At 42.8% G+C, this 27,244-nt stretch overlaps 1 protein-coding gene across 2 annotated transcripts in view; it reads left to right on the plus strand.

Moving 5' to 3' along the window:
- The first annotated feature begins 2,547 nt into the window (after positions 1–2,547).
- The window catches only part of kiaa0930, a 52,145-nt gene continuing 27,448 nt past the window's right edge, over positions 2,548–27,244 (plus strand). For both annotated transcript variants that reach the window (XR_013963535.1, XM_080757187.1), the window contains exon 1: positions 2,548–3,237. Coding sequence is in view for 1 of the 2 variants with exons in the window: in XM_080757187.1 (XP_080613313.1) it covers positions 3,045–3,237 (193 nt within the window). In the remaining variant the exon portion in view is untranslated. The remainder of the gene's footprint in view (positions 3,238–27,244) is intronic.

Raw genomic sequence — 27,244 nt, forward strand, 5'->3', positions numbered from 1 at the left:
GCCTCCAGAAGTTATGTGTGAAATGATACATTTATTTGATGCCTTAAAGATGATCTACTCCATGCCATGTTTTTATTCCAAGCAGAATGACATCATCCATTTTCCATATGATTGGTTCATGACAGGAGGCAAGCCCCATATAAGAGGTTATGTACTACCGGTATGTATTGTAGTGTGTTACTGTTAGATTGTTATCTATTGATATATATATAACAATACAATAGATGGAATAGAACCGCTGCCATCGTCCGTATCTTCCCTTTGTATCACTGAGTGTGACAAATATATGAATTAGTCAATACAAAGTGAAGAATTTCAATGATCATTTATTTGTAATAGAGGTCCGGGACGATATGTGGCGGACGGTCCCCTGGGCTAGGCGGTGGGTGGGACTCATCCTGACCTTGACCTTCGAGGAAATAGACCTAGCAGTGCACACTGTGCACAGGTCTGAAACTCACTTTGCAAGGTCACTGAGAACAAGTTCAAGGATGTACAGAGAAATCCTCGTGCGTCCGACAGGACCTTGCAAAGCCATGGTCAAAAGAGCACCAGGACGACCTCAAAACACTGGAGAAGAGCACCAAAGGAGCCAAAAAGAGCTTGAAGGCTGGAGGCTCTCCCTTAAACCGATGGTCTTGACAGACCAAAGTGGCAGGTCAGAAACTGCAGACGACTCCAGTAACATGGGCCCAAGACTCTGGTATTACCCGGTTGACCAGATGCTAGACGAAGAAAGCAAAGTCTGCTATAAACCTGAGACTGAGTTCCTGACATGGCCTGGCTGAAGCCGACTCGTGGCCTGTGAAGATGGCCAGCTAATTGAGTGAAATGGTGATCAAAGTTAACCTGACTCCGCCAGCTGGTGCAGCATTGAGTTCACCCTTCACGGGTTCCTCAACGGAGGGAACAGGGAACCTGTGTACTCTACTGTCACCATCTGGCGGAGTCAGATTAGATCAAATCGCTGATGGCGTGAAAAGGCTGCAGAGTAAGGCACTCCCAGCTGTCGGGACCCAGCAATACTGACATCAGTGCGGACTTTGTAAACTCTGCGCTGCAGCCACCGCCAAAAGACCAAGGGCCAACTCAAGCGGCAGAAAGACTGAAGAGCGTGGATTTAGTGCACCTAGTCGAGCCCAGACGGTAGCTTCTCAAAACTATGGAACTATCGCCTGGGTTCAACAACTGTTAAAATCCTGGCTGAATGCAAAATACCAAGCCTCAGATTCAGCAAAGTGGGAGGCATGGGGCTGTCCAATACCTTGAGTGGCAGTGGGACCTCCATCCTCCTGTCACACTCATCAAAAGAGCTACCTCTGCGGAACGACGGCAGCCGACTTGACCAACGAGCGACCCATCGACGCCAAGGTACAAGTGGCACCGAGCAGAGGTTGTCAAGGTTAGAGATCTGGTCTGGGTCGCAGACCAAACAAAACACCATGATAGGACAGTTCCAGCTAGACCTAATCGTCATGTGTATCCAGACAGATGAATTGAAAATGGTGGACCCGTCCCTGTTGTCAAATGTAATGCTTTATCAGTGTGTCGTCCACAGTCTTTGTATTGAGTTGTGCTTTCATGTGAAATGTACCCTACTCTGCAGACTGTTAAATACTTCAATCAATCAATCACAGGGTGCACCTGCGTGGACCTTCCTGCTGGTCTTCTCCTGGTCCTGATGTAACAACAAACATATCCGTCAAGTGATGCTCATTCATAAAGGAAAGACTAGGAAAGTTTTATTGAAGGTCACTTAATTATTATGGACATAAAGTGGGGGAAAAAAAACAATACAGCGAGGACATGAATAACAAGGAATTTAAAAGATCAATTAAAAGCAAGAGTGTAGGCCTAATAACTCAATAAGTAAAAACGGGCCCATCTCCCGTAAAATGTGGACTGACTTTAGTTAGAATAGAATCCCACCTTTTTATTCCTGTGAAGTGAATTTGATCTATCCCTTTATTCTAAAAGACAATGTGCTATGGCTATGCCTATATGCTATTACAGTAGGCCTAATCCAGAAGATGGTGCACCGTGCACTTGAATTTGTTTTAAATTGTATTATTGTATAACTTATTTATACACAAACAAAAAATCGCTTAAACTTTACCAAACTTTACCCACTTCATTTTGGAATTTAGTAAAAAAAATAAGTAGCAGCTCTTCCCCGAACCACATTGTTGTATTGTTAAATTAATGTTGTATTATCTGTATCTGTTTATTTGTACGTTTGTCTTGTTTTTGTTTTCTGTTTTTGTTAGTGCTCAATGTCTTGTGAATTGTCTATCATAATTCATATTCCTTCTAAAAAAATAAAAAATAAAATCGTGACGGAATCCGCCCTTAGAGTAAAGATCCGCCGAGCGACAGGCAACGGAGCCAATGAGGGAGGACCTCAGAGTCAAGGGGAGGACGTACAGTCGTACACAACGTCTTGACATCGTGCTTATCGCGGCCGGGCAGCCCTATTGTAGTGTACACACACTACACAACACACCGTCCAAAAGCGGCATTCTGAAGGAGGGAGGAGGAGGAGGGCGTCAGGCGACACAGGAGAAACCAAACCAAAGGTGTGTTTCCCTTTAAATTCATGCTGTTATTCTGCGTTACAGGAAGTGTTAAGGGCTGTCCCTCCTTCTTGGAGGAGAGAGACATTTCCCAAGCTCATATCTCTATCTAAAACAGAACGGAATAAAGTCTCCTATCTGAGTCCTCCTCTCACCTCAGTCTGTCTGGAGAAAAAAACGCTTTTATATCAAATAACCCCGGCCTAGTCCTGACTTATCAACCTCCGCGTTATCTCCCCCTCTGTGGACGGGTGAACGGGGGGAAACGAGGCTTGTTTGTTGGACACTATCTGTTGGACATCGGTACCGACTCGAGGATTATCCCTATTCCGTCACGTCAAGCCCAAGGGGGACCCTTTCCTCGCCAGGCCAGCAAGCCTATCCCTCCCTTCCTCCCTCCCTCCCTCCCCGGGGTGAATCCCTCCAACCGTCGCACACTGTAGGAGTCATTGTCATGAGCTCGGCTTCAGCATGGCAGCCTTCCCCAGTTTGTGTAACAACCAGCAGACTGTCCCCGCCGGGTCCAGGACCACATCAGCGCCGGCGCCAGTGCCAGAGGAGGAGGAGAGCAACGGCGACCTGGACCAGTCTCTCCAGGAGATGCTGAAGGCGATCGCCGACGAGAGGAACCGGCTCAACATACGGCAAGAGATAAGCGGACTCGGTAAGCGACCATGCGATTATATAGTTTTATACAATGTATCTCTTGAGAGTGTACTGTGTACAAAAGTTATGGACCCAAATGGACCCTTGTACACCCTCAGAGCACAGGTGTTTTTACTTTATTGGATCTCAGAGACAGGGACAATACAAATACTGTACTTTCCTACCACTGCCTCAGAGTTACACAGATGCATTGGCACTCAGCAGTTTGCTTTGTAGGGAATGCTGCTACTGATTAACAGCTTGGTGATCAAGTACAATACATTATGTATCCGTTGATTATTTTGTTGGAAGATAAGAGTGATTTGAAATGATACTGTACTGATAAAGAGTTATTGAACTCTCAATGATTCCTAGACGTTATGCTCGGCATTCAGTCAGTGCCACGTCTCGAGGCAGTGTCGATGACAAAGCTATAGACTGAGAACCAGTTGATACCATTCTATTCTGAGCCCCACCTGTGCACCCCTAAACTGGTGGACGTAAACCTGTGTCTTTGTGTATATGCAGTGCAGACGGAGTGCACCCCATAAGGTTGTGAACATGTGCGTGCCGTGCACCACCCTAACTTTGATGTAAATATGAGACGCATTCTACTTTCCTTGTTTATTTGTTGCTACCAGGCTGAAAAGATGAAACTTTTTGGTAGTGGTTTGGTACCAACAACTTTGAATTGAATACATCTGGTCTGGTCAAGTTTTCCTGTTTTTCCTCACCTAAAAAGGAATAGTTGCTTGTTGTCATAGCAGTTATTGACATTGTCATGTTATTGGCTTAATGATTCATATACTGTAGGTTTGAGTCACATGTCATGCGTCGTGTACGTGGCAGGTGATTAGATGTATGGCTAAACAAACTGTATTGTTAATAGGGCAGGGGTTCTCAAAAAGGTGTGCCGTGGGATTATTCGCGCATTATTACACATTGTGAGCTTGCAGCTCGGCTGTTTTCGTAATGAATACAGGAGTGTTGGTTGGTTTGAAGTTTGAAGTTCAAATTGAGGGTTATTTTGGGGGGTCCCCAGATGATCAGCTAAATAATGTGCAATAGTAAACAAACCAACATACAGTTAATGTTAGGTAGGGATAGGTCGAGCCTGGCTCATGGACTATTCACATCACCATGGTGCATCAGCAACAATGTGTAGACAAGGAGATTTCCGTTTAAGCCTTTATTTCCATTGCACAAACGCATTTAGATTGAGCAAGGAGGTGGTGAGGCATCACGGTTATGTTTTTTTACTATGAAAGATAGAAACACATAATTATTATACAATCCAACATTTAAACAATACACCAAGTGAATATTCTCTAAGGTTTGTGATCATTGCATTTCCCTGAATTTCACAATAGGCCAGCGCAAGCAAGTAGCTACAAACACATCTATACTATAAGCTTCAAGGCAAGCAAGTAGCTACAAACATATATATACTATAAGCTTCAAGGCAAGCAAGTAGATATAATAGTCATTATCTCCATCACAAACCCAATAAAGTACAACATATGCATTCATGAATTTAACTGAACTCACTTCAGTGACGCATAGCCGTGGCCCGCTGAGACTCCAGGACAGGCACTCAGGCAGTATATGTAGCTGGCCACTGATTGAAGAGTGAGTGAGAGCAGGTGTGATTAGTGATTGAGAGGGAGTGACAGCGTGAGGTGGGTCCAATTCGGAATAGGCCAGGGGAGGGTTGTTGCTGCTCACTAGGATGACTCTTTTCTACAGTTAATAAGTGTAGTATACACTACTATACAGGTTATCTGCACATTTCCAAAGTTACAATTTAATGACCTTTAAGACCTTTGTAATACCAAGTTGGCCAAATTGTCAAATATAACGTAAGAAAGAGCCAAACATTGTTAAAACTGCTGATCTAAAAAATGCTCACAAAACACCTCACTGAGAAAGGCATTTTGAGCTTGTAGTTCAGCTATTTTCACAATATTTATTTGTGGAACCGAGTCAAACTAAATGTAATTCCTACAATTGCTTTGGCGGGTGGGGGGTCCCCAGCTCAAATATTTGAGCTGGGGACCCCCCATATTTTGGGGGGGGTTGCGGACTCGTAGACTGAAAAGTTTGGGAACCCTTGGTCTACGTTATACGCCTCTTCCTGTGAGCACGTCTAGCACAATGCAGTGAATGCACAGATGCACACTCTTCTCAGCAACACTCAACTACCACCTCTGCTACTAATAATTAGAGTCTGTTCAGATTAATTATTGACTGCATTCAGATTCGAATTTGTGTCTCACAATGTGGACCAGGTGTATCCATTTGCTAGAATATAAATTACCATATGAAAGGCGTTATTGATTATCAACAAATGAATAAACTCATGACATGAGTTGTGAGGAGCCGGTGGGCCGCAAACGCTTTTGAGGCTTTCAAGTGGGCTCTGGTCCAGAAAACGTTGGGAACCACTGCTTTTGAGCGATTGTCCTGCATCTCAAATGTCTCGGGTTCAATTCCCACTGAAACCATTAGGCAAAGCCTGTCCCAGTGTCCAAGCGACCTCCAAGGCCCCAAATGCTCATACCTGCTTAATCATTTTCCCCCACTTTGGATAAGAGAGTGCGGACAACATAGAATGTTGTAGCCTGGTGGTATCTTGTTTGGACAATCCAGTCAAGGGCAACAGCGGTGGCGCAGTCGACAATTATGGGTGGTGCCTTGCATTTGAGGCGCATTGTTCTGCCAGGGAAATCAATAGTGCCCTGTTCCAAAAAAATGACATCATCACAGCGTGTGGAGCTCCTCTGCATGTCTGGTGACCTCAGTCTTGTTGTCGGGGGATGAACCCAAAACTGACGTACAGAAGGTCCACTTGTACCATTAGAGACCGCATGAGTCATAAGGAACATCTTTTCTTCCTTTTTTTCCCATTTATGTTTTATGTTTTCCTCGAGAACTTTATTGTCATTTCATAAAACAAGCTCCTTTGATTGGATGTTCTATTAGTTTAAGTGGTGATGTCATCTGACAGGGGAGTTGTAGAAGTTATTCTCTAATAAGTAAAGACTTCTTTAGTTATATAGATGCAGCTGGCTATGTTTTCTTGTGTCATACTGACTACATTTATCACAACCACAATGTTACACATTAACCTCCATATTTCAACATTTTGTGTTTTTGTAAATTAATGCCCTACTTCGTTGTACTTCCACGCACTACTAGTACTAAGTATCACACAAAAGGAGCAAAAATACAAGCTCATAGTGAGCTTGTAGATTTTTTATGAACATTTGAATTGACAGTGGTTAAGTATTAACTAGAGCTTGTGACTAAATAGTAACTACATTGGATCCATTGAAACCGCAATAACACAGGTTATTTTAAAAGTTTTCTGAAAAGTAACAAGTACAAGATTTCCTGTGTATCTGTGTGCATCTTGAGACTCGCCAGACTGATCAACTCCAAACGCTGTGCGTATATTGCGGACGAGGACCGGAGGGAGTGCGAAGCCTGGTGTGAAGTTGATCGGGTTTGTGGGTGTCCACTGTCACCGATCAGACCGATGTGCTGATGACATCTTGGATCATCGATTGGTCGTATGGGTGCTCTGACAAGTACAACAGGTATTTGCATAAATGGGTGGGGCATGCATTCCCAACTTGCATTTGGGACCACAGCAGCTCACGACTTGCGTGCCCCCCCCCCCCCCCCCCCCTGAGTAGTGATTTAAATTTAAGTTAGGCACAAATTAGTTTTTCAAACGGCTGAGGTTTACATTGGGGTACTCTATATGGAGCTCATAATACTGCTTGGAGAATATGAGATGCGTCAGAGACAATATTCTCTGTGTTTGTTTAAGAACAGATATATAACTCATATAATTGTCTCCATGTTCTGACTGGAGAGGCTGGCGTTCATTCTTCCCCAGAATTCATTCATGGGAGTCTCTGTACCAGATGAGCAACCTTACATTTTAACTGAGATTGCCATCATGCTGACACAGAGACACACGTGCTCTTTATACGGCCTGGCATTAAAAAACATGATCCGTCGCAGTGAGATGCGGTGTGTGTGCTTGTAGATCTGCAGTATTTCTGATGTGCGACTAATAATCAGGCATTAGGCTATACCTAAATGGCCACAGGTTTGGGGCTCCTGTGCTGTGTCTTCTTTCATCCACCATCTCCTTAAACTTTGCCCTGTGTTTACACAACAAAACAATACAAATTAAAATACCCATCATTTCCCGTTATCTATACCATAGTCATAAGTAATACTGGATAACTCACCCCTTTACCCTTTGAGCGCTACCCCTAACACAACAAAAGAGGTCAAATGTAGGAATGTAACACTTTATTTGGTGAAAACAAATCAAATCATCATCATTATCATCATCATTGTCATAGCTGCAAAATAATATGAAAAATATGAAAAAAAAGGTTGTTGAGAGTACGGTAATTGACATTCTACTCAAGTGGTTACTGACAATTTTTTTTAATTGCCAAAGTTTCTAACTCTCCTAATGAGGGGAGTTAGTCATGTTTAGTTTGTGAATAAATTGATGATTAATCATTAAAATAGCATCATATAGCTCGTCCCCGGCCCCGGGGTAAGTTAAAGTTAAAGGGGTGAGTTATACCAACATCAGCCAGTGGAGTAGTGTGGCGGCGTCTACCTGCAGAAACACACTGCCCTCTCTTTGTATTTTGGTGTTCACTGTTTGTTTTGGTAGCCCCAAAACATCCCTGTGTTCTGCACATAATCACCACCACAATAGACGAATCCAGGAACGGGTCTCATGGTCACTCTGCCGTTCACTATAGTAGAAGAGGTGCGCCTGGTGAGGATTTAAACCCCCGCAGCTATACGTCGAGTCCGCCTACAGGAAATACGTAAGCTGCGACCATGAGACCCGTTCCTGGATTCGTCTATACTGCAGTGGCTGATAACTGCTATAGAGGGAAATGATTGGTAAAACATGTATTATTTGGTTATGTACACACAGGGGAAAGATAGCAGATGTATAAACTCCTAGTGACCTAGTGTGTCACTTTGTGCCTGCTCGCGGCCTCGTGTCTGACCGTCACATAAACCCTAAAGGTCCCTAGTAGTAGATTAAGTATAAGTACCGTATGCTCTGTCAACTGACCTGCACTTGGGTATATCATTAGAATGTCTAGACTCTGAACAGCTGGCAGGTCAATCCAGATTTACCACTGTAAAGCCTAATAACAAAAGTCAGTAAATTATAATAATGGAAAGCTGTCATAAAAGGTCTACCAATGATACACACGGCCGTAGACATTTATACTGGACGCTCTGTCATGGCACTGTACATGAGTGACACGCTATAGAGGAGGTTGTTAGTCAACTAGGAAGTGTGTGTCATTCACGTGATGTCCAGCGTGTCACCCTGTTGGTCATGTGCCTCACGTGTGTGTGTGGTGTGCAAATTCTGTTCGGTGTCTGTGATAAATTAGCACGTGGAGGAGACGATCCTTCCTGTATCCGTGATCTCTGTATCCTGAAACACTTATTATTGTTCACTTTTCCTAGTTTGAGCATCTACTGTGTGTGTGTGTGTGTGTGTGTGTGTGTGTGTGTGTGTGTGTGTGTGTGTGTGTGTGTGTGTGTGTGTGTGTGTGTGTGTGTGTGTGTGTGTGTGTGTGTGTGTCGCGTGCGGTTGGTTATGTAGGCATGACAGTGGGGGTTAAATTACACTCATCAGTTTAACAGTGTACAGCTCCCACAGAAGTGTGTCCTGTTGCTCCACAGTGTTACGTTTCTTTCCCTCTCTTTATTTCGGTTAGACAATTCGTTTACCGTGTTTCTTTTTGTGTGTGTGTGTGTAGTCATCATGACGATGAATTCCACCCTACACACGTGTTGCCACTGGCGTTGTACCCTAGCAGCTCACCTGCCTGCAAGGAGCCCCCACTGGGAGGAGGTAGCGCTGGTTAAGTGCCACGGTAGATTTGATTTTGAAGCCATAGACACTGCGGTCCACATCTCTAGCCCTGACATTATCTGTCAATGGGTCAGGTAAAAGATTGAGAATATCTGTTCTAAATGGCTCTAAGGTAGCAGGCAGGATACCTACACAGGTAAAAGATTGAGAATATCTGTTCTAAATGGCTCTAAGGTAGCAGGCAGGATACCTACACATAGGTAAAAGATTGAGAATATCTGTTCTAAATGGCTCTAAGGTAGCAGGCAGGATACCTAAAACCTTAGGCCATCTAGAGCAGTGGTTCTCAACCTTTTCAGGTCGAGACCCAAAAGAACGATTAGATGTTTGCCCGGGATCCAAACTAGTGAAAATAGCAGATCTACAATCATGCAATTTTATTTTCACTATTTTAAGGAATTTCTTAGATTTTAAAGTTACTTTACAATTATCTACTTAACAATAATTTTTTTTGAAATATAGACTATATTTTCCTAAATATGGGAAAAGGAAATGGCATTTTTTACTCGAGTCGTGACCTATAAAAAGTGGTACGTGAGCCACAAATGGGTCCCAAACCCAGTGTTTGCGAACCAGTGGAACCAGACCTATAAACCTTTTTACTCTGAGTGAGAGTGTACAAATTTAACTGTAAGTCTGTAACCAAAATGTTCCAGTCTCAGAGTTACAGGGTCCCTGGTGGTCCCCTGGACCCAAATATGAAACATAATGGACATAATATTGCTGTATTCATATTAAAGATGGCGTATGGGAGTTCCATGTTCATTTGTTCACACCAAGTGGGAAAATTGTGCTTCCGTCCGTCCCTTCCTCCAGGTCACTGGAGCTTTGAAACAATGCGCCGGTATTTATTATACAACATCAACTTCAAAATGGCATGCACATGAGCCAACAGAGATAGACTTCGGGAGATTCAGCTCTCTTGTATCCGATGAGTTCTTCTACGTGTGTGCGCGTTCATGTCTGTGTTCATGTTGGAGGCTCCAGACTAGCGTTGATGTATATTTAAAATGACATGAGGCTATTAATAGAGCATCTTTTTATCACTGCTCTCTGTTCTGCTCCATGGCTCTGTTCTGGATAATTCTGCTGTAGATTAGTGGACACTGGATGGCTGGATGCTTACATGCACGTATTTATGCACACAGATCTCTTTATATCGATGTATGAATGGCCTTTATCCCAAGTAGCTCTAAAAATATGTTTCCAACCATGTACTTTTGTCATGTTCATGTCAAGTGGGCCACTGTGAAGTTTGCCTCTTCTGAGTATTTCGGGACATCACACTCACAGCGCTATGTCATAGCTTCAACGAGGCCGAGGCGTACTGCTATTATGTGTCAATAACACTATGGCTGTCATGATTACAAATTTAACTTTGATTTATTGTCACACAAATACTTGTGATTAACGATTTAACTGTCATGGCATGGAGCATATGAATAATGATTCTAATACAGCTCTACTTTCTATTCTATTCTAATGCGTTAATTTGCCTGGAAATCAAAATATGCACAGGGCAAATAACAGAAATATACAAAGAAATGACTGACATATTCATTATTGGTTCTTTTTATACTTAAAAAAGGTCAAAATAAATAAATAACGGAAATAGCTGACCTACATGCTTACAACGAAGTAGATCTGCTATTTGAGCTTTTTTTATGTATGAAAATGCTTCAACTTTGAAACGATTATGACGATTTTGACAAAATAATTGCGATTATCTCAAATAATTGCGATTAGACGATTTTGTAAAAATTGTGAGAGGCCTGCCGAGGCGTAGTGCTATGAAGCATCATGCCCATGTTTGTAGTAAAAGACTTGCAGAATAAATAGCAGTATATTAGCTACACTTTTAAGTAGACGTTCAAGTGTATGTTTAATTTGTTTGTATATAGAGGTATAGCATCTATTCCAGCCACACTCCAGTTCTCGCTGTTGGGAATGCAGCCAAGCCCACAGCTGGAAATGGAGAAGAATTAGTAATTGGGCACGGAGTGTGGTTTGCATGCATACACAATCAGTCAGAGGACACCCTTTCTAATTAGTGTTTTTTTAATTAGTGCCCTTTGTTCCAATGAATGTATACATCTTCAAATGCTACAGCTACAATGCCATGCATTGGTTCTCAAAGTAGGGTCCAGGGACCCTCTCTGGGTTCCTTGAGAGGATTTGAAATGGACCCTTACAGGTCTGTACCTCGACGGAGACTATACGAAATGTGGTTCCATTTGTAGAGGCTACTGTCGGAGTTATGGGGGGTCCTCGAAGCAGTCACAGTGTGCTTCCAGTTTCGTGCCAACATTTAGCGTAAGGCCTTTTCAGATGTGATGAATGAGGAAGAGCTTTTACCGGCCTGCACCGAGCCCTGACCTCAGCCATGTCGAACACCTTTGGAAGGAATTTGTAATGCCTAATGTCCCAACAACATGTGACCTCATTATCACATTGGAGATGTTAAATGTAATCAGTGGCATTAAATATAAATAGTGATTTTATATACACACTGCTAGAAGGCCAATGACCTCAATTCCTGACGTTTTTAGTCACAACTAGCCTATGTCAATTACAGGTAATATTCATCCCACCAGGCTATGGACTGGAACTAGCCAATCAGATGCCTTTCCATATGGCTTGGCACTACACCACTAACTAGTCAATTACAATCCTCCTGTTCCTCTGCTTTATGGGATGTAACAGTTCTTAGCCAATTGCAGGCATGCAATCTCTGGCAGAAGCCAGTCTATGCAGAATTCTGCGAATGTTGTTAATAATAGGACATCAAGGCAATCAAATCACGGGCTCAATGCCTGTGATTGTGGGCTCGCTACAGCGAGCACACACTAGTTATTGCCAGCCTATGTTTACTTATTTATTTATTCCACCCTTTTTTTTGACACACTACTACTTCCACATACTTTATGCTAGAAATTTAGTTCAAACTTCAAACTGTTCAGCTCTTTGAAGTGATTGTGGCTTGTATTTTTATTTTTACAAAGTTTTATACTTTTTATACTTTTTAACTTTTTAACTTTTTTTTACATTCTTTATAATGAGAGTCGATGGAAGAAAGGTCCCATTTTTCACAGTTAACTTTTTTGAGCTCCTATTACTCCGTCATACTTTCACTTTGAAACTTCATTCAAACTTTATAATGTTCATCTATCTTTGAACTTTCATTGGTGAAAAAGTTGTTTTGAAAAGGTTTATACTTTTTAAAATATTTAACTTTATTTATAGTTTTTCCCTCCCATTGACAATGTATGGGATTTATCTCTAAATCAAGCTCACTTTTGCAGCCTCATTACTCTGGCATACTTTGTCGTAGAAACGTGATTTAAACTTTAGAACGCTCACACGACTCTGGACTCTGGACGGTTCAAACCGTATTCGAATACGTTAAACGGTTTTTCCGAAATCGCAGTTCAATCGCAGGCCGTTTCGCGTAATTAGTGCCATTTTAGAGTGCGGGCCTTCTTTGACTAGAGTGTGGAGACTGAAATTCTTTCCTTGAAAATTTACCAAACAAATTGTCGTCCCGGCCAAAGTATTCATTTTACACGCATGTTCTTTTGTCATTTTGTAGCCACACATGTCCTCTTTCACACAATGTGACCACCAAAGCACAGAGACATACAGAATGTGAACTACGGCCTTTTAAGTGACACAAAAACAGTCAATCTGCTCATTGACCTCCATTGTATAATTCTTACGAGGAAATTATCGCGCTGACAATTCTTAACTCGCTCTTATAACCACATTTTCAATCGTACCAACACCACAATCGCACATGGTGTACCTCAATATCTCAGGCCACTCACAGCGGAAAAAATATTTGCATTCGACTTTTACTTTTTGCGATAGAGCAATTTGTTCGGGGCATAGTTTCCTCCATCCAGGACCATTGAAATCTCCCAGTCATAGTGCTGGCAAGTAGTAGAACTCTTTTTACTTCCACAGCTGAGACATATAAGGGCTTAATTACAGGGCTGACATTAAAGTTACAAGATCTCAATGAGTTGCTCTGCGATACCTTGTGAGCTTGTAGGTCTGCTATTTGTGCAATTAGGCTAGACACATGCAAGTGCACGCACGCACGCACGCACACACACACACACCCTGTCTTCGCACGCACGCACGCACGCACACAAACACCCTGTCTTCCTATTGGCTGGCCTTTACACAGCTCTCGCAAGCGCACGCACGCGCGCACGCACGCACGCACGCACGCACACACACACACACACACCCTGTCTTCGCACGCACGCACGCACACACACACCATGTCTTCCTATTGGCTGGCCTTTACACAGCTCTCGCAAGAGCACGCACGCACGCACGCACGCACACAAACACCCTGTCTTCCTATTGGCTGGCCTTTACACAGCTCTCGCAAGCGCACGCACGCGCGCACGCACGCACGCACGCACGCACGCACGCACACACACACACACACACCCTGTCTTCGCACGCACGCACGCACACACACACCATGTCTTCCTATTGGCTGGCCTTTACACAGCTCTCGCAAGAGCACGCACGCACACACGCACACACACACCCTGTCTTCCTATTGGCTGGCCTTTACACAGCTCTCGCAAGCGCACGCACGCACGCACGCACGTACGCACGCACGCACACAAAAAAATGAAAACTTTTTTTTTTTTTTTTTTTTTTTAAATGAAAAATTGAAAAAAATGAAAAAAAATGAAAACAATGAAAAAAATTGAAAAAATTGAAAAAATTGAAAAGAAATGAAAAAAAATGAAAAAAAATAAAACATTGAAAAAATTTGAAAAAATTGAAAACTTAAAAAAAAAAAAAACTTATTAAGAAAAAACTTGATTTTTTTTTAATAAAGTTTTTTTTTTTTTTTACCTTTAAAGAAAAACTTTTTAAAACACTTCCACAACTTCCACATACTTTATTCCGCTTTATGCAGTTATTTATGCTTAAACTATAGTTTTTCCAAATGTTCATACTTTTTAAAACTTTTACTTCAGCTTTAATACATGTTCTACTTTTGTTTACAATATGCTACAGTCCCGAAATTTTGATTATGGATTTAGACCACCAATGGGAACACTATTACTCCGGTCCCCGAGTTTCAAACTTGACACGGCAAAAACTTTATACATTGCAATTTATGCGAGCCCACGCAGTTTCTACAGGAACTGCCTTTCTAGTTTGATTTGATATAATGAACTTCGTCCCCCCTTTTGCTGCTATATTCTGTACTGGCTTTTCACTAGTTGGAATATTGCTGCTGCAGTTTGCAACTGAACTGTCTAGAATGTCACTGTATAGAGATTTCCTTTCACTGGAACAAAGGGCAATACTGTAATTAGATGCACTCATTAGAAAGGGTGTCTAGTCTACTGTCGTTTTGTCATCGGATGTCTCTGTACCTGCTGCCGTTCAGTAATTGGTGTCACAGGGAAGTTATTTATTCACACATACAGTACATACACACGTGCATGGACACACACACGCGCGCACACGCACACACACACACACACACACACACGCACACGCACACGTACATGCACACGCAGTCACGCACACACAGCAAGTCTGCCAGAATACATAAAGTAAAGGAGTAATACAACAAATGTAACTGAGTTTTCTATCCTAAAAATATTCATGTTTCACATTGCATCATGGCGTGTCGCTCGTCCTAAAATAACAGGTTACAGTTATTTTGGGAAATCGACTTACACTCTAGACACCCCATCCGTATTTATAAACGATAAGAAAGAAGACATGTATTTTTTGTGCGCTAATCAATAATCATTGGGATCACTCCTGTCACCACTGCCACTATACATACAGTAGCATAGTATTGGCTTACAGAGGTAGGCTGCATGTAAAGTCCCTCTCTCATTTGCATGCAATAACCTAGTCTATCTGCCTTGCAATCAAAGACTGCCGTGCCAACCTCTTCCGTCACTGCTTTGGTCTTCCATCTGCTGGTGATGGGTGAAACAAATGACATAATTATTCATTTTGTGGTCATTTTCTGTTATTCCATACAACGGTCTTTATTAGAAAATGTACCTTTTTATTGAAAATAAGGTGGACATTTTGGTTTAGGTGGGGTGGTTCTACTTTTTTTTTTCAAAGTTCATGTCTTACCTAGACATGGGATCTCATCTGACTCAAATTTCAACCTGATGGGCAAGCAGGCAGGCTCTGCTAATGGTAAATATGTCCCCGTGCGTTTTGTCACCAGAAAAAAGGACAGGTGTTTTTGATTAATCTGTCATGGTTAAATGGAGTTTGAAGTTACAATGGGTTTGTATAGGAAGGGGGCAGGGCAGCTAAAATGAATATCAAATTTCTAAATACTGAATGGAGAAAAACTGTCTGGCGTGTTCACAAAAGCCTGAATAGACTATAAAATGACCAAAAAAATACACCAAGGCCCCATCTGGGTCCCCGGTCAGGACCCCACTTTGAGAAGCACTGTTGTAGATGACAATAGTCATTCTCACACGTCTCCCCCCTTCTCCGCTCCCTCCATTGGCTCCCGGTCACTGCCCGCACAGAATACAAAACTCTGATGCTGGCATTCAAAGCAACCAAAGGCATGGCTCCCCCATATCTCACAAGTATGATCGTACCCTACAAACCCTCCTGCGCACTCAGATCAGCCAACGCAGGGAAGCTGGAAGTACCTTCACTAAAAACGCCGGGACAACGCTCCACACGTCCCAAACTCTTCTCCCTTCTGGCTCCAAAACTATGGAATGCACTTCCCATCACAGTCAGAACTGCAGTCTCACTCCCAATCTTATGTCGACTCGATAGTATTTTAGACAGACTTACAGTATAGCTCGTTACGTAGACGGCACTAGAATTGCATTTTATGTAGTCATAGCACTTTATAGTACACATGTATATTGTATAATATATAATATAGTATAGTATGTATAGTTGACATTCAACTCCACTGTTACGTTCTTAGCTTATACACGATTCATGATAACTACTTTTTATGATGTGATGTATGACATGCCTCTTTTTTGCTTAAATTGTAAATTGTGGAAGTCATGAGGACAGTGGACATAGCAATATAACACTACATATACTACATATGTGTACTCTATGCATATGCACCACACTGAGGAAAATAATGCAATACTTGTGAGCTTACGAGGATCCGTTCTCCTCAGCCATTAATTTCTTCTCCTTCTGGACTAACTGACCTAGCTGGACTCTCTGTCTGTGTATGAGTTTAATGTAAGGACAGTGGGCCTCATTCAATAAGCTTGCTTACGAATATATTTAGTTCGTATCGGTGCTGGTCAGGTGGGACGGCCCACTGCGTCGGGAGCTTGTAGATCTGTTCTTTTTGAAGAGTAGTGATGTTTTTTTTCCCCTCTGACGTTGGATGCTTCAGGTTGCCTTTTATGGTCTTAAGTGGAGCATGGAAGAATCTAAATGATTCTCCACGTGAGCACGCCTCTGACTTTCAAACAAAAATTAAATACACCTGTGATTCGCACATGCTGTATCAGGGTTCTACACTCCCTTTTGTGAATCACACGTCATTTTGTGCTTAGAGAAAATAACACCCTTTTAGTCACTTTATTTACACACTATTTACGAATCGCTTGGCGAATGAGGCCCAATGATTTACACATTGTTATTCACTGTAAGTCACTGTATACAGTCTTTGTGTTACGTTTTCAGTTGACCTAAGTCAAGTTGACTAACACTTATTTGACTTGATCAATAAGAATTGAGTATGATGTTTCCGAATTGAATTTACTGGAGGTCATGGGCACATTGTGGCCACCCTGACTCCGCTAATCGAAATTTCACCCATTCTCATAATCTAGTCACCTTAGCTTTAACATCATTTCCATATTATTTGGTTAAAGAAGTAGTTAATCTAAACATGAGTGTCAGGAGGATGTCTGTGAATCGTAAGGATGCTGGTTTGATCTCGTCTCCTCTGCCATCTTGACAAAAATGTCCTTGAACAACACAGAACACACTGACGGCACTGCATACTGTAGTGTACATGCATACATTTAACCCTAATTAATTTAGCGGACCAGGGACCGTCGAATACTTGGCCCCCTCCTTTTCCCACTGTACACCAAATCTCTTCATCCCCAGAATAGGGATGCTAAGGATTCAAGTGGTTTAATGGCAGAGAAAGACCTTTCTACTGAGGCTAATGGCCCAGACATACCTAATTAGACCTTTTAAATGCAGGCTTTGAATCTTCAGACTCGCTTCCATCTGAATAATTCTTTGTCGTTTTGCTCACTCAGGCCATTCTTTTCTTTTTTCTCCCTGTTGAAGATTCAAATATCATGGCATATTGGATTATTGTGTACTGTATATATTCTTAATTCGCATGGAAAAGTAAATGAAATATGATTTTCAGGAGAAACAGTTTCTCTCCATGAAACGTTCTACACAAACCCCCGTTCAGGATTAACATGCCATCAACACCGGATGGAGCTATTTGTTCCTCCCGATCATATTCAATAGAATATGAATCATTGTTTTGGTGCAGGCCTTCGTTGCTCCATGTTTCTTGAGCTGGTTGTTCCGTGGTTGAACCTGGTGGAGGGCCTCGTCTCCTGAAGGCCAGGCGGCGCGCGTATAGTGCCTAAAGCTTGATTGTCGGCGCCATGCAGCTGGGTCTGTAAATATTTTATTCTCAAAGCCGTGCACTTCCCAGGCAAAGGAATATCTTATTCATGGACCTTGGAAATGTTGGTTTTACTCATTTAAAGCAGAGTTGCATTTATCATGGCTGCCACCGCATTTGCTGTATAACATTATTTTCCATATTATTGGAGATATATGTTATATATAATTTACTGTTTCTGTGTTATTGATTTTTTTTTCTTTTACTACAATAACAAGGGTTGAGACCAAACGTGTTCTGAATTTGGTGAAGCTGAGGTAATGCCACTGGAAGCAGACCATAGAGTAATAAAAGGATATTACTAGAGACCGAACCCCCAAGCTATTCATTTCAATGGAAGTTGCTCAGTGGCGTTTTGAAGCACCCGGAAGTAGAGTTGTCCCGATCACGTTTTTTTGCTCCCGATCCGATCCCGATCATTTGAGTTTGAGTATCTGCCGATCCCGATATTTCCCGATCCGATCACTTTTTGGGCTCCCGATACAATTCCGATCATTTCCGATAATTCTTCCCGATCAGATACATTTTGGCAATGCAGTAAGAAAAAAAAGGGACTAAAACGGTTCCGAACTGCCGCCCCGTGTCCGAAACGGTTGAGAAATGACAGAGTTACTGTGTGCCGGTCCCTCTACTGTACCCTCTACTGTACTGTACTGGCACACACGAAATCATCATATACAGTTAATATGGGCATGTGTTTGTGTGCGTGTTAGGTTGCACACAGGTGGTGAAAAACAACCATGCTGTTTTCATGCTCATACCCAGCCAGCCAGGCAGGCACCCACACACATAAGTCCAAGGGACTGGCTTGCACCACTCAAAAAGTTTATTTATAGCATTATCTTTTATTCTTTTTTTAGCATATATTATTTTATTAGACATTTCTGCCTTTTCATTATTTAAAGGGGGAAAAAAAACCTTATATTGCTATTTTAATGTGCCTCATCATTATGTTCAAGGGAAAAATAATGCACCTATGCGCTCACACGTGGTGCAGAGTCGCAGCACATGCAGGGAGGAGAGGAGAGCTCACTGGGGAGAGGAGGGATTCCGTGTCGCACAGAAACATTTACAAAAGTTTACAATAAAGATCTCTGCATGAGATATTATGCTTATATTATTAGAAGAAGGGTTTCTATCTACAGTCATGGATTGGACATAGAGTATTTTGTTGGGACTTTTCAGACGGAATGTTCTTCTCCTGCTCCGGGTGGACAGAGCAACAACAACGAGTTGTTTTTGCTCTCTCTCTCCCTTTTTAGCACTCAAACAGCGAGTGCAGATGCAGAAGCAGATCTGAACAAGAGGGTGCTTAGAAGCCTGTTGATTCGAGGTTACTCCGCTGTGTGTGTCTCTGTGTATGACGATCAATAATTATTCCACCGAGTGGTCTTTGCGAGGGCTGGATTCTCCTCATCATCTCTCTCTCTCTCTCTCTCTGTGGTTCCTTCTTTTTAAAAGTCGCTTTAAGCGTCGGTTGTTTCAGTGCAGCCGCTGCCGCTTGTTGTCGTTAGCTTTCTGCTATTAGCCTACTAGCCACGCAAGTTACACGAACGTCGCCATTCGTCGCCCAATAGCAAATCTACAAGATCACAGCGCGTTGCGAAAGCAACTCTTTGTGAGCTTGCAGATCTGCTGTTTAGGGCCAACGTCACTGTCGTGCAACAAGTTTTCCTAGGAGCAGCAGCAAGAGGCTGTTTCGACTCAGAGGAGGATGTTTTGTTGTTATTATGAACCAATCTGTATTAAAAAACAAAACAAAAGACTCGGGAGGATGACTTTAAGACTTATAGATGGTCACGTTTCTTCTGTAACGTTAAATACAATTATGAAATGATTTAATAAAAAAAAATAAAAAAAATATTTAATAAATAAATATTTCCCGATATTTTTTTCCCGATCCCGATCTTTTGAAAATGACGTGATCGGGCCCGATCGATCGGGAGGCCGATCGATCGGGACACCCCTACCCGGAAGACTGCCCGAAGTACAATTATAACTCAATGGCTAAAGTTTATCCTAGCCTAGCCCAGACCTCAAATTTGAGGTCCTGGGCTGACGCTGACGTTTCGACAGGAAACGGGGGAGCGATGGGGTGAAGACACACAGCAAATGTCGCCGGGATCGGGACTCGAACCCGCGACACGCTGTGGATTACCAACCTATAGGTGCCTGGAACGCTATAGGCCCCAGGCCATCAAAACGTTGTTTTAAAGAAATGGAAACACTAACCATTGCATGGATTTGGATAAAGTGTGTGCACATCATCACCTGTCAGCTGTGCTAGATGTGTACCATCAAAGCAGGACAGAGACATTGAGCTCACCTCCTATAGCCCTCCGGACGGATCAGTGACCGCAGGGCTGCTGCTGTCAGCAACCTCGCAGTGAGATACCACCTTCCGCACGCACGCACGCATGTAACGCACGCACGCACACAGTGACCAAAGACGAGGGACAATTGGAAGACGGAGGGTGGGACAAGGGGGATCCATCAATCCATCTCAGAATTCTTGCCAGTGAAGACATTTAGCCCACTTAGGATGACCTCGGCCTGGTACCGACCCAATGAAAGCTATTGATTCCCAGGGAAGATCACAGCTGAGCCCCAGCTTCTGAATGAAAAAGCCTCAGAACGATTGGTTTCTCGACAGAGAGAAAAGAAAACAAGGGTTTTTCATGTAGGTTTATACGCAAACTGAGGGGCACATTAAGTGGGCAATTGGAACTCTGAGCCGACCATAACTTATGTTGCTCACTGTCTCTCTCAGCAATCCTATCCCATTCTGACCGGGAACCCATTTTGGTGTTATCATCATGTTATGCTTTAGCTATTGAAAAATAGCAGATCTACAAGCTCATAGCGCGCCACCGAGTGGCGCGCTACGAGCTTGTAGGTCTGCTATTTTTGAAAAATCGAAGAACGACTGACATTTTTAGAATCTGATCTCAGGTCAGAATGGGTTAATCAGACCAGTGTGTGTCCAGTGGAAACCTCGTATGAATCTGATCTCAGGTCAGAATGGGCTATTCATGCATTCCTCTCTCTCCACACTCCTTCCTTGTCTTACAAAGGCCGGATAATGTCTACGAAGCGTTGCATTTCACTTCCTCGGACTGCAGCTCCCACCACTGTCCTAGTATTTCAGGAAGCATCCCCTAATCTGTCCAACATTGCCCTTGGTGGTATAGTAAGCAAAATACAATACTACATTTGCCTTTTGGCACTCGGCCCGGTTTTCAATATTCTCTCGTCCTCTGTTCACATTATATCATACATTTGGACCAGCCGGGGCCCCTCCTGCGCTGTTACTGTAGCTCCATAATTTATAGAGGGGTAATTTGTCATTCTGGGCTGTGGAATCATCCCTCCTGGCTTTCATTCTGTCGCTGAGGCCAAATACACAATGTAGTGTACTCTGCATGGGCTGCTTTCACTTCCCCTCTCATGATGTAAGCATTTCTTACATCAACCAGGCATTTCTCAATGTTTTGATGGTGTAGTGGTGGGGGAGAAGGGAGGGGGGGGGGGTGGTTATATACAGTTCACGAGACAAATTCAATGCTGCCTCTTTGCTATCGAGGACATTTCCCACACCACGGTTATTACCTTGGAAACAGGTTGAGGGTAAAAACAATATTACTAATGTTTATGTATGTCCACACTTACCAGAGTTCATTGACCTCTGCTGATAGCCACAAGTCACTGTGGGAATGCCCATCTCAAAGCCATGCCCATCATGGCATCATCTAGTACTCAAAGCGACACGTGGCAATGTTATGATATTAGTTACAGATAATGTACCAGTTAACCAACCACTTTCAACCTGACATCCCAGTTTTGGGCATGTCATTAGTGGATTTTCCAATTGTTAATGGGAATATTTTAAAGAATAGCAGATGTGCATCGTCTATTTATTCTACGTGACGCCATTGCACGGCAGAGTGTCAAAGAGTGCTTAGCAGTTAATTAACCCCCCTTATGGCCACCCTAATTAACAGTGGATTGTGCCTTCTACCTGCGCTATTCATATTTTTTATTAATCATTTTAATGACAATAGAAACATCTGTGATATACACAATATATCTCATTTTAACGGGGCAAGCATATAGTATAGACACCCAGTCCTGATGGGGATCCTTTTTTCAAATGGGGTCTTGCCCTGAAAATGAATTTTCAGGGCAAGACCTCGAACCTCGCACGTGCCGACTCGGCCCCCAGCCTGGTACCCTAGTCAAAATATGGCCCTTGAGGAAAACGTGTTGGGGAACCCTGCTATAGATACTGTACCTACCTTTACACCTTATAAAACAAGTACATTCCATATAGGAAACTACTGTAGATAAGGCAGACACTGGCATGATGTTGTAAACTGTAAGGGTTCACATTTCTTCATTTCTTGGATGCTGAGCATTAGAAAGCAGACTCCTCATGAAGACAATGTCTCCATCAAACTGACCGGTTCCCATATTTCAACCGCTGCACAGGCACGCCTTTCAAATTCGTTAAAACCTTGTTCAATCAATATCAATAAAAAAGCATTTCACAAGCAGTAGGCCAGGACCCAAAAGTAGATTGTGAAGTGTTCCGACAAAGACCAGGTTTCATCTAGGGAGATATTATGTCGGTTTATACAAACGACGCTGATTTTGAAGTCGACACACAGTTTGAAAACGGGTCGGGAACCTCTGCTGCAATTCATCAAGTGCCACTGTTCGACACGGTGTTCACATTTCACACCACGCGGCCAAACGGCGGCCAAATCCGCGTCCGCACTTGCAAGCCCACCATGTCTTTAGTGCTGATGTGGCCGTATACGTGCTAGAGGAGGAGGAAATGATTCTGGCATCAGTCCAGCAAAACTTGGCTTGAGGTGTTTTTGGAAAGAAACAGAGAGACAAAGCGATGACCGAGGGCATCCAGAAAGGTGTCCCGACTTGTACATCAAACTTTTCCCTAGTCTTAACCCTCTTATTGCCCTTGACATAGTGAATAAATTATTCCCCCACTACCGTTGACGGCATTGACGTAATTGTTTTATTTCCTATATAATCGGCAACTTTTAGCATGTTTGGCTAATGGCCGATGTCCTCTACCTAAAACCGGCCGAAATCCTCGCGTGCACGCTCGCACACGCGGTCTTTATGTGCTTCTATAGGATGTATTATGGTACTTATCTCACAGGTTATCTGTCACAGGTTGAGTTTATGTTGCAGAAATGACCTTTTGTGAGAGACAAGGCCGCCGACCTGCTTTCTCATAGCACCAGATGCATTCATCATAAAATGTAGAACATTACCTCAGCTTCTTCAATAGTTAGTGTACTGTGTGTGTGTGTGTGTGTGTGTGTGTGTGTGTGTGTGTGTGTGTGTGTGTGTGTGTTCTCCTCTTCTTTGTTTGCACAAGCAATAAGATCAAACGAATACCTTCAAAGTGGAGACATGGTGCTACCGTGCTAGTCCTGTGTTCGGTAGTTCAGACTCGGTTCAGAGTGTCCTCATAAGTATAGTATATGTCTGAGAGTTGTGTGTAAATCTCTGCAGGCTTGTGTTTATGTGTGTGTTTATCACATGACAGCCAGGGAGCCGTTTCAGTGGACATGAGTTGTTGACGAAGCATCTTCCTGGAAGCTGTGAGCGTTTCAGCTGAAGTGCTGCTCGCATATACGACTGTTGAAGTGTGTGTGTGTGTGTGTGTGTGTGTGTGTGTGTGTGTGTCCTCTCCTCTCCACCCCTCTTACTTTTATTGATATCTTGAAGAAGAGGGACAGGAGAGAGATGAAGGTGGAGTGAATTAATCGTGTTCGAATTTCGAAAACAGACATTGTAACAGCAACCAAAGCCTGTAAGTGTGCATTTGTCCGCTTTCAGAGGATTTTTATTGTGCATGCTTGTGTGGCATTATGCACAGTAAGTGAGAGCCAGTGTTAGTAGAAGTCCAGACTGGGCTGAGTTGAGCATTTGCTCAGCTCTTTGCTGCTGTGTGTTTCCAGCATTCTGCACCACTGTGTGGAATAAGCACCAAGGTGAGATTGCGTGCGTGCGTGCGCGTGCGTGAGAGACTGTGAATGTACTGTAGATTGGCTATTTTCACGATTCTTTGAAGTTGCACATACGTGATTAATTAATTATGGGACCCCAGGGGTGCATCACATTTCTCTTTTTGGGTCTTGAGCTATAAATGTTTGTGAAGCATGGATCAATACATTACATAACAAGGCTTTTTTCCTTCAAAGGGAATTCTAGTATCTACTGCAAAGCAACATTTACAAGGCGTAACCAATTATTTACCTTATGTGGCTGACCAAAGCCATCTCAACATAGAAATGCCGGCAGCGTCACTAGAACAATTATTTTGATAGTAAATTGCAGTACATTACATATATTGTTTAGACGGTGCTAGAATACCACATTCTTTCTTGGTTTCTTGGTTTACCTGTGATCCTGCTGTAGTTTACTGTAGTTTACTGAGGCACTACACTGTCTCTCTGCATTTGATGTGTTTACTGTACCTAATGGCCCCCTACAGACTGTAGGAGTTTTAAAGTTGTCGGCGAGTCATGAGTCATCAGATCGTTACAGGAGTCTTTTTTAAATTTAAATCGACTGTCATGATATCTGTGTGGCTTGAATTCACACTAAATGATTGATAGCCGACTAGGCATCACACACTGTGAGAGTTCACCAAGATGCGATCCAAACACCATAGGCTACATTTTGACATCTCATGCATGTGACGCACGTGCATGATGCTGTGATACAAGTGCTAGACCGACACAGGACGCCTCTCTCTCTCTCTCTCTCTCTCTCTCTCTCTCTCTCTCTCGTTCACGCCACACACAGGAATAGCCATAGCCTTTTTTTGTGAAACTTTGCTCTGCAATGTTGATTCCGATGCATTTATTTGCGTTTAACATTATTCAAGTGAAGTGCGTTGGTTTTATATAGACTATACAGCAACATTGCGCTAATATAGCTATACCAATATGTACGACACAGGGATTTACCCAAGGAATAAAGGTTATATTATTATCATTTGATCATCTATCGAGACAGTGTCAGTGAGCACAGCACAATGCAGGCCTTCTCGGGACGCGGTCGCAAACCAGTTCATACTGTGATGTCCAGTCGGCGAGAGAGCCAATTATCAAACCTGCTAGATATTCAGAAACGCTCGGGACGGCGTCGGCGAGCGCTTTATTGGCGCTATATCTTCTCGCAGAGCCGTTCACACAAACGGCGAGCAAAACCTGTGCGATCAAAGACCGATCTTGCATCAGATCGGGAGTTTTGTCTCTCTGGATAACAGCATCTGTGTCTCTGCAGGAGTACAATATAATAACCCATAACTCATAACACTAGTACAAATTTATACTGTATGTATTTGGCTACAGAATCCCATATGAAAACATTTTGTACCAGGGGGAACCCCATACAAGATTTGTGCTGTTTTTTTGTGCTAATGTTTCAAATATATTCCAAATGCCTAATATTTATTTTGAGGGGCACTAACTATAGCCCCTCCAACGCCTGTGTGTGCCCCCTCGTGACGTCATGGGGAAGCCAAGTCTATGGACTTTATATGTTTGTTTTTTGTTGTGTGCCGCGCTTGTTGTTAGTGCCCCCAAAGGCGCCCCTCACTTCACATGAGTGTGATGTTTTAAAATAGCCAATGTGTATATATAGGGTTCAGGGCTGGACTGGCCATAGGATGTACCGGGCACATTTCCGGTGGGCCGCGACCGTAGGGGGCCGCCATGATATTAGGGCTAGTTTGTTTGTGTGTGCCTCGACAGAGCGTGCGGTATAGTTTCTGCTATCTGCGCGCTGGTTGTGGTGGGCTGGTCTGGGCCAAATTCACACGAAAATGACCGGGCCGAATTATGGTCCCAGTCCAGCCCTGATAGGGTTGAAGTGGTTTAAATGATTGTGATGCTATATATTCACTCATTTAGCTGGGTGACCATTCAAGGAAGCCTGGGGGTCCCTCAACCCCACTTTGAGAACCGCTGGTGAGAGAGAGTTGACTTGTCAAGCTCACTTGAGCGCTGCAACTTGTCATCAGACCTTCTTGGGCCCTTAATTCTTCTTGCATGAATTTCATCAGCAGACTATTGTATTGATCGGGTGGAGAATATCAATCAGTGTGGTGCATTACTGTGACCTCCACAAGTCCACATGGTTCCAACATCAATTTGACTGTGTTTCACTTCATTGTACGACGTCCCGCTTTCCACAAGGGCACCGTGAGTTGCAAACACTCAAACCCAAAGCAGAGCTCTGTGCACACTGTGCACAGTCATTAAGAGCTAAGTTACAGTATATACTGTACTGTACCAGAGATGCTCAACCTTTTCTGTATCAGGTCCCACTCTGAAAATCTCAAGTGCCGTTGTACTCTTTTCACAGCATGTTTTATTTTTAATGACCAATCAATCGATTGTGTTCTGGTTCCATTTTAAGTTATTGTATCACAATGACTTTTCAAGGTTTGGAAGAAGATGATAAAAAGAATAGTCTGCACACTGATGATGCTGGAAAAAGCTATGCTGTATTTCTTGTGGACATCAGGAAATTACATGTACTTTATATGTCCTGATGAAGATCTGACATATATATATCTGACCTTGGCGCTGCTGCAGCATTTGTTTTTTGAATGGCTTTTGTGTGTTTTCATTTCAAGCTGAATTCTGGGAATCGCAGTTCGGAGCTACAGGAGGTGTCACTGAAAAGACTACTGACAACATGGGTGTTACACAGTTTCAATAAAGAACTCATTTAATGAGGGTCTGTCCATCAATGCAAATGCTTTTCGACACAGCGACCTTCTTGTTTGGCAGCTCGGTGGGACGGGTGCAATCAAATGAAAGCTTACTAAATCAAAGCAAACAAAGTTAAGTGTCACAGTAAAGTGTTGAGAACTGCAGATGGCCTAATTCAATCACACACAACAGCTGTTGTCTGTGTTTGTTTTTGTTTAGTTTGTTTTCCTTCGATCATGAGGATTTTACGCAGTGACCTTGTGTATAACTTTGATATATGGGTTTTAGTCTAACACAACTTCGTATATAATAAGTAGTTGCTTATTTTGCTTTATACAAGATATACAGTACAGGTATTCAGAATAACCATCTCATACAGTACGTCTACCAATCCAGCTGTGCTGTTCATCTATATATAAATGCACAGCATATTGTCTCATTTTCAAATCTCTCAAATGTATAGGTAGGCTATACTGCTCTGCTGCTGGGAACCACTTTTACATACAAGGCTGTACTGATTTTTCTTTTTGAAGACGTTACGTTCCTGTGATCTTGGGCATTTGATGTCTTTGCACCAAGTGTACCAGTGGTACGGCTGCACTCACAACCACTCTAACGAACTCCCTCTGGGGAATTATTTCTTTAT

Source organism: Protomyctophum bolini, assembly GCF_963924005.1.
Source record: "Protomyctophum bolini genome assembly, chromosome: 23".
NCBI classification, from domain to species: Eukaryota; Metazoa; Chordata; class Actinopteri; order Myctophiformes; family Myctophidae; genus Protomyctophum; species Protomyctophum bolini.